This window comes from Corvus brachyrhynchos, unplaced genomic scaffold (assembly GCF_000691975.1).
Source record: "Corvus brachyrhynchos isolate BGI_N302 unplaced genomic scaffold, ASM69197v1 scaffold69, whole genome shotgun sequence".
Taxonomy (NCBI): Eukaryota; Metazoa; Chordata; class Aves; order Passeriformes; family Corvidae; genus Corvus; species Corvus brachyrhynchos.
The window spans coordinates 3062543-3075950 of NW_008240228.1; the positions used below are offsets into that span (position 1 = coordinate 3062543).

Below are 13408 nucleotides of genomic sequence, written 5' to 3' on the forward strand. Positions count from 1 at the left end.
ATACTCATTTGGATCTCTTCCTCAATCTGTATGCCTATTTCCTGAGAACTCTGAAGTTCTATCTAGTCTCAACAACAGGTTCAAAAAATGCTTGAAAAAACAGAGGTTTAAATGGCAGAGAAATGACATATACGCTTTTAGCTGTGAGGGAGAAAACAATCTTAAAAGTTTGTATTCTAATAAAGGCTCTTCACAGAGGAGTTTTAATATGAAAATAAATTGTAAAATAGCTGATGTTTCCTAGTTCTTATTTTTAACAGGCAGCACAACTCTCAGCTTGAAAAAATGAAAGAAAGGTCTGCAATTACTTCAGAACGCTGAAGAAGCACAGGAGTGGTGCAGTGTCACTGTACCTTAACAAATTGAGGCTTGCCTACAGCAAATCTCAATCCAGTGCCAGCTCTGCCTGTGTGAGCACTGACACTGTGACCAGCAGAGCCCTCCCTGAGCAGGCAGAGGCAGCTGCCTTCTGACAGCTGTCTGCTGACTCCTGGATGCTCATCCTGTTAAAAGCTGTGCATCTCCTAATAGCTGCTGAACGACTTCCACCTCCATTTGCTCTAATTGCAGAAGAAAGTGCCTCTAAACCCACAGGAGGGGCCTGAAAGCTTCCATGATTGCAGGTCACCATGAAAGGTCACCCCACACATCCTCTTCTATTACTGTGCATGTCACTAGACTATTCCTTTATCCACATCCCTCCCAGCATGGCTCTGCTGCTCTTCTGCCTGCAGCCTGAGAGGAAATACTTGTTTTCCCTCAGTGAAAACAGAGGATATTCTGCAGGTGGACTCTATAATACAGAGGCTGTTCTAATGGACAAGACCATTAAAGTAGTAGCAGGACTCCAGGAAGTTTATGGTTTTCTAGCTGGAGATACACCAAGTGAATTTGTCCCCCTGTCACAGCCAATGCAATCTTATCCCCCTAAACACTCACACAGGTAATTCTCAATCTGCAAGTTCCTGGCAGTCCCTGAACTTCATTAGGGGTCCTTAAAAAGGAACAAGAAAAAACAAGTTGGCAATGAATTGCAGCTGACATTTATGGTTCCACAGTTCTGCTGGAGAACTTTCAGAAAACCAGAAAAATGTATTTATACTGAGCATGTAGAGTTCTAGCTATTCCAGTCCAACCTCCCACTTCACAACAGCATGTTTTAAATCCAGCTCTTTGTTTCTAAAAACACTGCCAAACTGATCCTAAATCCATTCACTTCCCAATTCTGTGATTCTGTCAGTACTTCTATGGCAAAGAATACATACAATAAAAACATATTGATTTATCCTACAATATGAAACGTGAGGCAGAATTAAATGACACTCCAAGAAATGAAATTTATTTTATTTTCTTGGCTTAATATAGTCATTTTCTAGGCCACTGCACCACAGAAATACAAATACATCCATGCTCTGGCATTGCCATGAGAGCACTTCCACCAGCAACATACGTACCTTGACAGACAAAGTGTTGGCTACTATTCCATCCACTATTCCTTCAGTAAATGGATCAAAGTGCTTGTCTGGCCTTCTCATGAATTCTGGCTTTAACCTGTATCCACTTTTGCCATTGTATTCGTACATTCCCATGTTTATTTGCATAGACAAATCTGGATGTTAAAAATATTGGTAAGAGTTATCTTCTGGACAGATAAAAATTTCAAAAAGCAGTAAAATAAAAAAAAAAACAAATACTGTAATTTCATACTGACTGTAACAGCCACAGTACAAGCCTGGGTTAAAGATTTTAATTAACAGCTCTATAGTATAATTTAATCCCTAGATAATTTTTGATGAATAAAACCTTTCCTACCTATGAATCAGCAACTCTATCAGAGAAGTGGACATGTACAGCTTTCCAAACCCAGAGAACAGCATAACTTACCTACGGTTTGGAAGTTGAGGGCAACCATCTGGCAGCCAGCATTCCAAAAGACTTGTGGCATGTAGTTGGAAGAGTCTACTCGTGTTCCCTTTGGGTAAATCCGGCTCAGCTGCATTTTGTTGTATCTGAACAGTGAGTAGTTAAGGTATAGAATATATGACAAAAATCACCTGGCAGAGAAGTGCAACTGCAGGGTTAAACACAGGTGATGTTTACAGAATGGCAGTGGGGTTCCTCATTGGATTTCTGTAGCCATCACACTTCCAGATGTCCACAGTTTTGTAGGAGATAGGATAAATATGGGGCAATTAAAGGTGCTGCTTGTTCCTGCATAGAGTACTCAGAATAAGCAAGGAAAGAGCACTGGCAGATGCATTAAGAAGATCATATTAATAAAATGCCATTTATCTTTATGGTTCCTACTTTGGGATTTTCCTAGGATTACATTTATAGAATGTTTACAGCCAGTTGGCTGTAAACAGTGAATCTTCCCCCTGCAAACAGTGAACCTTCCTCTGAAGCAGGGAGAGATGTTCAGTTAAAAAGTGTTTTTCTGGAATGAGGATTGGAATTGGCCTCTACATGGACAGAAACGATGACTGTATACATCTTACGGTTGAGTCTACGAATCTCCGAGATGAGAACGTGCTGCAGGCGATCTGTGGAAGGAGCTTTCCATTTATCTCCTTTGAGGCACTGTTTTATCTGTTTATCTATTTTATCTCATTCATTCTTAACTGCAGCCATGAGGAGACATACTGAGAAACATCAAAAGGTCTAACCAGAATGTTCCTTAGCTTTTCTTTAGAAGTTATTAAAAAAAAATTAAGAAACTGTGTGGCAATAAACCAGCTCAGTGCTCTGAGAAGTAGAGGTATGATGGGAAAGCGAGTTCTCATGTAACTTTGCAAAAAAGTCAGCCACATTTTGACAATTTGTTCACCATAACTCTTACCACTCCATACAGGATGATAAATATAACAATCAGAATACAAAGAATTAGGTCTTCAATATGTCATTTATGCCTATTCCCTCTAGTCCTAGCCCACAGCACGAGGATTCATGCCAGTTTTTAAATTAGCTCATCAGAACTCAGGCCAATTAATTCATTTAGAAAGACAGTCAAATCTACAAATTTCATTTGGGTTCCCTATTTCCCCAGCTCCTGTCTCTGAATTACAATAAAGCTCTGTAGCAAATCTCAGATATAGCAAGACTTAGGAAGCAGGTTCCTGAAAGTCAAGGATACTCCACAAATTCCACAGGAGACTTTGTAAGTTGCTCAAGCCCTTTGGTTTCCACAAAGGAAGACATTTCAAAGCTTTTGTTGCGTTCTGCAGGTTTAGAGGGGAGATAAAACCAGTGACATGTTAGAGCACGAACTCACGTGGCTTAGTCCCAGCCCCCTTCTCCCACCTACAGTTCACCAGCTCTTTTCACCCTCATCCCAAGGAATTTACACACAGGTTTGCTGACAGCAGTGACCTCACTCTGCACACACTCTAAGCTCCATCTGCACTCACATCAGCACTGCCCACACTGGTGCTGCCCGAGGTTGATGCTGGACCAGCTGCAGGCAATGGTCAGTGCAAAACACTGTGTGGATGTATTCAAGAAGGTGAGCCCAGAGATCCCATCTGTGGCACAGAGGTGCTGCAGCAGCTTGCTGGGGGCACTGCTGGATCTCTGGCTTGTCTTTGCAGGCAGGTGCGTGGGCTGGGAGCTGCAATAACCGATATCCATATCATATTAAAGTGAGCAGTGCTGTGCCTGCAGTGGCTCTTGGTACATCAGGGTATGGTCACAGCTGTCAAAGCCACGAAACACCACTATCCAATCACCCCTGAAGGTGCACTCCCAGTGTCCCAGCAGGGATTCAGACCTAATTCCCAAATGACAGGAAGCCTTTATGACCTCTGATCTGCCAGTGGTGAACAGCTCCTCCTCCGCGTCTGAGGCGGTTGGAGTAAACATTAATTTGTGCGCCATTTGTCACTCACCTTTGCCTGATGTGGGCACAGCCGTTTAATGCATCCAAGCATCAGGATGCAGCAGAGAGCCTAAGTCAAGACCCTGCAAGCTTCAGTACCTTTACTTCTGTTCAGAGGTAAGGATTTCTGTAAACAGCTTCCCACTTCACCCCAATCAGCCGTGTGGCTGCCTAGAAGGAGCCACAGCCCTGGAGGTCAAATCCATTAACTCACTCAGCACTGATCTGTTTAAAAATGAGGGGATCAGTGCCTGTGTTGGAGCAAGATCTCTCCAGCCTCATCACTTTACTGAAAGCAAACAGTAAGGCAGAGAAAAGGCCCGACCTCATCGAGGTTTAGAAATTATTATAATTGTGCTGCAGCAATCCAGAGATGGCCAGGAGGCAGGGCTGGCCAGCTCCCGAAAGTCCAACTGCGAAGCTGCAGGAGAGGGATGAAACTGAACAAAAGCAGAGAGGAGCAGGACAGAAACAGGTGGGCACTGTCCTCACAGGGAGCCAAAAAGGAAGCAGTGGATCCAAAGAAATGAGGAACTAGATTGTTTTGGCCAGTGTGAGAGGAAAATGTGCTGCCAGCCTGGGAACTACAAACCATTCTCAGTCCATGCTGAAGAGTCAGAGGATGAACATGGGATTCCAAAGGTAATCCTCTGCCTCTAGGAGAGCTTATGGTGGTCCCTATTTCTAATTAGCAACCATCATGCTATTGCTGTTATTCACAGCTGTTATCTCCTAATGGCTCGAGATTCCTGTTATTCCCTAGAGGCTGCTCTCCTACCACTCCCTCTTCCTTTCTAACACAAAATATCCTTTCTTTCTCCAGCTGGCTCACCTCCATCTCAGCTTCTCATAAAGACACTGAGATTATTCTTATTCCAGCTACCCTCCTACTGATGGCACAGCACTAGCAACACACATGTATACTGCTTTTATCCTATTTAGAATGTAGGGGCTAGAATTTCTTGTAGTAATAAACTCTTATCTCACAGCCTTGTCTTAAAGGAGAGTATTTGTAGGAAACCAGAGCTGGTAGGTGTTAAAGGATTTGGTTACCAACTGTCCAGAGCTTAATCACACTCATAATTAAAATAAGAACAATTATTTCCTTGTAGTATCTGGAGAGGATTAAGGGACCTGCCTTTTGAAGAAAAGACTGTGCAGGAGAGACATTTCTCCCTCGTGATACATGACACCCTGCTACCTTATCAGGAGGAAATTACAGCAGAGTGAACAAATAACTCATTGAGAGCTGTCTGAAAAACGTGGAAAAGTACAGTTACAGCTACTTGCTGCCAGAGAGAGGGAATGTTTCTGGTGAGGGCTGTCAGGGGACTGGTACAGATCTACGGCTATTTAATATTTCTGTTAACAACTTGGATGCAAGACCAGAAAATGCACTTTTAGAACGTTTGAATGACAAGTCGTGAGGTACTGTTATCACCATGGAGGTCTGGATCACAAATCCAAAAAAATCTGAATAAAAAATTATATATTAGAAAAGTGCTATAACATTGAAACAATAAAACTGTATAAAAGACAAGTATAGATCTCTATAATTAAGAAAGTGAAGTGAACAAAAATAAAATTTTTGAGAAACAGCTGGATAGAAAGCAAATTGAAAACTAATCCTCATCTAATCCCTTCTTTATTCAGCTCATTTAATGAAGATCCAGCAGTGAGTCCAGGCCAAGACTAAGACCAGAACACCCAAGTCATGCTTTAGCCAGCCAGCAACATTTACCACCTAGGGACATATTTATCACATACTGATTTTTTTTGACACAAACACCAAAATTTTAATTCCTTAACAATATGAGTTCACTGAAACAGTATTATTGATCAAAGGTCACATCAAGACCTAGGAGAAAATTCTGGACAGTAGCAGATCTTTACAAAAAACAAAACACAGAAAGGCAAAGACATGTGAACAGGAAAAAAAAAAAAACCCTACATGAGACAATTTTATAACAGCTGCATCAACTTGTAGTGCTAGGATTCACATGGCTTCCTTTCCAGAAGGCACATCTCCTTCCCACTGTGTTCTTGTAACTCTCATTAGAGCTGGAGGAGATTATAAACACCCAAAGGGACACTACTACAGGGAACAAGCACAGCTCCCTGCATGATTCTGTGACTGCTCATGTGTGGTATCTGTATAAATACCCACATACAAATGAACACTGGGGAACTTCTTACATGTTTATTATTCATCACAAGCAAATGCCAAATCTTGTACAGAGACATGGATTTAGGCAGCAATTACCTGTCCTCTGCCAAGGACACCACAATTCTGGAATAAATTAAAATGCTGCACACTTCTTTAACTAAGAAAGCTCCAAAAGCACATTAAAACCTGTCAAAGTGAAAAAGGGCAGGCAAACAGTGGGGGGGTGTGCATCAAGGAAGGTAGAGATGCTGCAGTGCTCACTGAGGATGGCACCGAGTGCATCCCAGCAAGGCATCTTCTGTAAAAGCCAGCAGGGGGTGAAATTATGGCCCTTTCTATACAACACAGAGAGGCAGGAAAGTGAATTTGCATGTGGAGAAGGGCAGACTCTGCTTGCCCTGAATCTTCTGTAGAAGTACCAGAGGCAAAATGAAAGTAGGGATATTTAGGACCACCTTTCTCAAACTGTTGAAGTTACTCTTCAGTCATGGACAACAAAGACAATGTAAGCACATAACTTTCAACACTGTTTTTGAAATGTCAGCACATTTACTGTTGATAGAAGTTGGATATTTAGACTAAAAGAGGTTTCAAAACACAAATGGATCTATCTGGCTGGATACCAAGGGAACATTTTCTGTCTGTGTGCCTGTATCTAACTGAGAGGAAGCCAAGCAACACTCCTGCAGAACTCTGCCAAACACCTGCCAGGTAATTTTAAGTATGTTTCTTACTTACTTTTTGATACTTCAAATGACTCGAACTTCACAGGCTGAATGTAGTTTACCAGGTTAGACATCTCTTCCGTGGCCATAGCCTCACTTCCAGCAGTACCCTAGGGAAGAGAAGGAAAAATGCTGCAGTTTGGGTCTGTCTATCAGAGGCCACAAATACCAAAGCCCAGTTTTCCATCAGTTGTGGTGTCTTTCACTGCCCCTGGCTAGCGAAGGCAATGCTTCATATAGGGAATGTCACATAGGAAAGAACAAAATGGGCTGTAAGATGTAAATGTTTATATTATACTGATGCTCTATTCATTCTTTTTACGTGGCTCCCAGGGAAGGGAATGCATTACCTCTACCCATGCACAGCGCTGAGCACATTTATCAGTAGTGTTGGACAAATAATAAATAAAGCTCTACATTTTTGATGTCAAGTTTTCTTCCAACAATGCTAAAAACACCACAGGCAGCTGCCTAAAACTGATCTGCTGTGGTGCTATTTGTTCTTAATCTTCAGAAAATGAAAGTATAAATAAACAAAGCAAAGATGTGCTTCCAAACCGACCAACAACCAACTTGGAAAAGCTGGTGCTGTGCTTCCCGGCGCTCTGCCTCCCTTTCTCCACTGGATGGCAGCCCCACTCCTGGTAACGCGCGTGAACCCGCAGCTGCTGGAGCCGACCCAATCCCCAAAAACACATCTCCGCCCTTACTTCATCCATCGACGACTTCTTACAGTCATCATCGTAGTCATCATCATCGTCGCTCTCCATCTCTGCTTCTCCTGAGAAGTTTCAAGCAGAAAATAGTTACTGGCTGAGGAAACAGTCACAATTACCAGTGACAAATTCAAGAAAGACATGCAAGTAGCACTGCTGGGAGCAGCCTGCACTGTACATGTGCTTTTTGTCACAGCACCAATCAAACTCACTGCTCTCGAGGGACTCATCCATTTTCGGCATTGATTTAAGTTCTTATTGCCCAACCAAACAAGAACTCTTCCTTTGCAGCTGCTTGATGCTTATTCTTTGGCAATCAGCACTGTGCAGTGTGCTCAGTGTGTGGGGTAGAGTATCACAGACTGCTCTGAGAGATATTCCCGAGTTTGGGACACAGCCCCAGGGTTTGGAGATGTGAGTTCAAACTCCTGCTGTTGCAGGATCCATGCAGGACCTCCAGGGAATGCCTCACCCACTCCAGGAAGCAACAGCATGCACAGAGTGAAGAAACCACGATCAAAATCAGTGAGCTTCTCCTGTGCTGCGCTACCGAGGTCTGCTCAGCACAGTCCATCTGTTCTGGATGTGTCGCTGAGGCAGCACAGCTGGGAGGGTCTGGGACAGGAGCCAAACGGCAGGAGCTCCACAGCAATTCCCTTGGCAGAGCACTTTGGGGTGCCTCGCTCAGGGCTCTGGAGCAGAGCTGAGCCGAGCCGCGCCAGCTGAGGGCAGTGCGAACCAAACAATGGGAGGAGATGCCTAAGGCTCATCCTTTCCCTGGAAACGGACTCGGAGTAAATGGGACCAAATAAAACACATTTACTGCCTCGCTCCCAATTGCAGTGCGCTCATCAAATTTCGACGGGCAAGACGTAAATTCCTTCACGTTAATTAACGAAGGGCTCCCCTCACCTCCAAAGTGTTTTGATTTGGTTGCATCTGAAATTAAACCATTAAGGAATATCAAGCTTATTTTTGACTAAAGAAATTAAAAAATGTGCATCTTAAGACTCTGGAAAAGAAGATTTACTTGTACTGCGGTCACTTATCCACACCTGTAAGAGTGACAGCTCTCCCTAAAGATGTTATTCCACAAGCCTTCCAGCTTTCTTCAGCAGTGGCAGCTCAAAATTCTAACTATTGTGCAGCATTCCCAAACTCTCCAGAGAATGGTAATTCAGTCTCAGTTCCTCCCAAGTCCACTGAGTCAATAAAGAAACTCCTCTTTGTTCCAGCAGGCCTCAAATCTGGCCCAGTGAGCCCCTTCTGAGAATGGAGAGCACACACGAGTGTGCCTTTCACAACCAAACGATGACTACCCAGCCTGCATTTCCTTCCATATGCAGATGTTGAAATGTCAAGCTTTTATTCATCAACACATTTCCTCCTGAACATTTCATTGAAGAAAATAACATGATTGCTCAACAAGCTCAAGGGATGGCTCAGGGAGCCTCAGCACAATGCAGAGAGCCAGCCAAGCTCTCACAGGATTTGCACTGACAATCTTTGGATGGGAAGCTCTCAACTGATTTAACCAGACTGGCAAAATAACACTTTGCAAAGTCCACAAGAAGGGGGAGGTGGGCAGATTTTGGCCAGCTTGCACTTCTGAGATAAGAGGTACACGATAGCCTGTTCTTGCTGGAAGTGTCCAGAGAGGAAAGTATGCAACACACAGTTTGTTTATTTAAAAACACTTAACACAAATACTCCCAAGGAGATCAAATCTCATTTTCAAGTTCTGCATCAGACAGCAAAACCAGAACAAGCAACACACAGGATTGCCAGCATGGAATCAAAATAAGTGTTTCAGGAGGTGTGGTACATCTGCACTGCCTTTCCCTCAGCAGCACAGCCTGTGCTCACACCCAGCCCTCTCTCCCTGATTCATGGCAGGGACACAAAGCCACCCTGAGGCTGTCTAAGGGACAATTAGCTGTAATGCCATCATCACTATCTGCAATTAGATGGGACTACAAGGCCAGGTCAGCACAGGACCTCTTCAATGCTATGTGGCACACAAATACAGTGAAAATAGAGCCCTTCTCCAAGAAAGACAGAAGAGTGTCGAGAAATTAGGGGAAGTTGCTCCTGACCACAAGATGAAACAGATACTGCCAACCACTCACAGGCAGAAGAATATTATGATATCCCACAGTGGCAGGGAGGAGAAGAGAGATCCAACAGGCAGGAATTGTGCAGCAAGACTGATTTATTTAATTATTTTACAAACTCTTTTATGGACATTTTTCTTCATAGTCTAATTGGACAAAGGATCAGCCACCCCTTGGGGGTGATTGGCTAAAATCCTAAAACATCCATTGTCAAAATATTTTTCTACTGCACCATAAACAAAGCTCTGCAAGGTCACAGGTGTTCATAGTTTATAGAACTCTACTAGTATCTTCCCTGAGAGAGAAAAGTATCTCACGGCACTGGAAAGAAGCAAGAAAAATTCTTGCTAGCAGCAATATTGTATCCACAGAAGAGCACAGGAAACTCCAGTGAAACAACAGGGCAGCTTTAAGGATGTTTTCAAGGAGCAGTCCTTGGTGAGTGGGGCAGTGTGGGGGAAGCATGAAAGTGCTCCTTGGGAAAAATGAGGAGTGGACAAAGGAGGCTGAATCCCAGCAGATGGGTAGAAGGGTTCAACACAGTAATACTGAATGGAGGATGATCAGGGGAATCAGGAATGACAAGCCAAATCCCTGGGTCGAGGAAGCAGCGTGCTAAACATTATCCATTTTCATCATCCTGACAGATACTGAGAGCCTAATAAAAGCAAAGGTTAGACAGTGCTTGAAATTCAGAGGAATCTGGTAATCTGCTTTCTCAGACCCTTTCAAAACAACAGCCAGGATGAATTATGAATGTGGTACTTGCTGGTGCAGCTTGTTAACTCTGCAACATTTGGGCAGCCAGCAGCATCCCGGGGGGGAATCACCTTTTGAGTTTTTTCCACTGTACATCAGCACTTGCTGATTTTTAAAAAGGGAAAAATAAACTTTATTCAGTTTGATAAATCATTTTTCTTTGTAGCCCTTTGTAGCAATGGGCCACGGCCTCAGCTGGCATCAGCAGCCATGTACTAATGCAGTTACATACACTGAGCCTAAAACCTTTTATCCAGTTTTCTTTTTAGACATCATGAAACTATGGAGCCAATTCTGCCCTCTCTCTCTGTCTTCCCATGACTCTTTCCTTGCAGCACCCACTGCTCTGACAAAAACATCATCCTATCAGTGAGAAACGAACAATTTGCTTATTGAACAATATTTAAATACTGCTCCATCAGCCAGTTTTAGCTCCTTTCAGTATGGGCCTGCTTTTGGTGAAATGCACATCCCAGCAGAACTGCCGCTGTTCCTTCTGCACTGCGATGGAACTTCTTTGGAAATCTTGCTTGTTTTCTTCTGTTCATTGTGCAAAACCAGCCAGGTCTAAGATGCTTGTTTACCAAAATTACAATCTATCTCGCAAGAGTTATCTCAGAAATTCTTCTGCTTTGTCAGCTTTGGTCTACTTTTAGAGAAGGTTTTTTCCACTGACCAGTATGGAAGTTACTTCCTACATCAGTTTCATGGGCATCCTGCAAGGCATCCCACAAAGCTCAGAAGTCTTTTCTTTAATTATTGCTACTATTTCACCATCACCCCACTTTCATATGGTCTTATAAATATATCAAAAACATGGGTTTATTTGGGTTTAAATCTGACCTCAAGCAGCTTAAGACACAGCAAAGCTTGATATCAATGCCAATATGAATCTCCACTTTTTTTTTTTTTGCACTGCTGTGAAAAACTCATTTAGAATCCCCAGAAGGCTAAATCAGCACAACTTTCTCCTGGAGATCAGCAGCCATTCTGACAGGAGCTATACAACCCAATAGAGTAGTTTGAAAAATATGTCCAAGTTGCTAAATGTAAAGATTATATTAACGTTGGAGTACTGAAACACTTCATTTTGAGGAATGTTAAGAATCAGGCTTATGATTAATTGCATTACTCCACAAAGAAACTGGTATTGGGTGCAGAGGAGCACAAGGCTTGCAGAGCTCCAGCACCACATGTTTCCAGTATGGAGATGTGAGAAGGAGGGGTGTCATGGTGACTCTTGAGCTCTGCCATGTGGAAACTCTTCATTACCACAATGTTCTTATAATATGGTGAATAATTTTAACTGTTCGCTGACAGAGAACTGACACCTCATTTACAGAAATGCTGCATTCTCATAGCTGTAAGCTGTAGCTATTATCTCTGGAGCTGTGCTCTGAATGCTTAAAAATTCAAAGTACTCTAGAAAAATGACATCCTGGGTGCTCCTCGTCAGTCATCCCTAAAGTGTTCTTAAGTTCTGTCAGATTTGTCTGTCCTTAGATTAAATTGGCTTAATATTATTGCACTTCCCACAGGTATTGTTCAGATAAATTCACCGCTGTTTGTCAGGAGCTCACAGGCAGCCTGGATACCCCCACAGACACTCACTAAGGATGCTCTATCTAGGATCAAGTATTGAATGACAGAGAGAGGAAAAATATTGACTCATTGCATTCTCAGAAAGAAGCACAAGTCCTAAAGGGGAAACAGAGGCTGACACAAGGATTACAAGCAATGTGTTTTGGCAGTCACAGATGAACCAAGTGACCACAGCAATTTTGCAACCTCAGTTCCAGCATTTTCTAATTTGTAAGTGCTCATCTTCATAATCAGAGGCTGTTACAGAGGTGATACAGGCATAACAGTCAGAGTTAGTTGGTAGAATTACACACTCCATTATGGAACTGACCCTTCTGCCTTGCATCATCATCATCATCTTTATTCACAGCCCGGGTCTCTTCCTAGAAAAGCTCCTAGAAGGGCTCCTGACAGACAAAGCTGTTGTGCTCTATGCAGCCCAGGCCCTCAGAAAGCCAAGGACGTGTTCTTTGCCACTGTCCTCACCATGTGCTCATAACAAAAATGGGGAGTTAGGAACCCAGGGCTGATTTCAAATGCTGGAAAGGAGGCAGCTGGAACACACACTTATTTTTCTCCTGCTTGGGATTTGTCTAAAGCAAATCAAGAAAATAGTATTAAGTCATCCCTGACACCAGGATGAATCTTCCTTTGAAATCCAAAGCCTACTCCAAAGCGTGGCCTTTTCATAGTTTCTTAAAAACAACAGTTGAAAACTCTTTCTTTGCTGCTAATAGGATAAACAATGTTATCCACAAATGAAGCAGGATTTCTTTCTTGTTAATTCAGCTTGGGGAAACTGCCAGGATGAGAATTTTCAGCTCAGTTAATCAGAGTTTAGAAAAAACTACAACCAATGGGAAAAAACTTTTTAATAGCAAATGGCAATGAACTTATATTCCAGCAGAGCTTCCAATTTACTCTGTCAGTATTCTACTGCTGGGGCATAAATGTCTGTCCTTACAAGAACACAAAATTTCAGTCTCTGTAGGAGAAGAAATTCCAGTGCAGGGAACAGACAGCAGGATATACAGATTTTGTTGGTTTTGTGTGTTTCCATCTCTGGAACAGAAAAACATCTTATAGTACCTTAAATAGGGGTCCATGACATGTTCCCAACTAATGCAGGACAATAGAAGTTTGAGCCTTCCCTGCCTGAGGAACAGGGATCTCATCCCTTTATCCTAAACCTTAAGGCACTGCAGACCCTCTGCAGCTCTCCTGGGCAATGGGTTCTGTCTGGAAGGGCACCAAATGGCAGGCACAGCCCAGAGGCGACAGGAAAAAGAAAACATTTATGTTTGATACTGGGCTTGGGCACACAGGAAAGGCAGCCAAGGGTGGAGGAGTTGGCAGCTCCCTCTCCTTAATAAGCAGTGCAGACAAATGTTAGCACACATCAGTGAGCCCTGGGTCATTCCCTAAGGATTCCTCAGCCACAAGCCCTCACAGAACAGACGCCTGGATGAATG

At 43.0% G+C, this 13408-nt stretch overlaps 1 protein-coding gene across 2 annotated transcripts in view; it reads right to left on the reverse strand.

Annotated features, from left to right (window-relative positions):
• The window catches only part of PLCB1 (phospholipase C beta 1), a 243390-nt gene that overhangs the window by 73359 nt on the left and 156623 nt on the right, over positions 1-13408 (reverse strand). For both annotated transcript variants that reach the window (XM_017745250.1, XM_017745251.1), the window contains exons 13-17: positions 7477-7547; positions 6780-6876; positions 3134-3218; positions 1885-2009; positions 1455-1609 (exon numbers count right to left, since the gene is read on the reverse strand). In XM_017745250.1, the coding sequence (XP_017600739.1) occupies positions 1455-1609; positions 1885-2009; positions 3134-3218; positions 6780-6876; positions 7477-7547 (533 nt within the window). The remainder of the gene's footprint in view (positions 1-1454; positions 1610-1884; positions 2010-3133; positions 3219-6779; positions 6877-7476; positions 7548-13408) is intronic.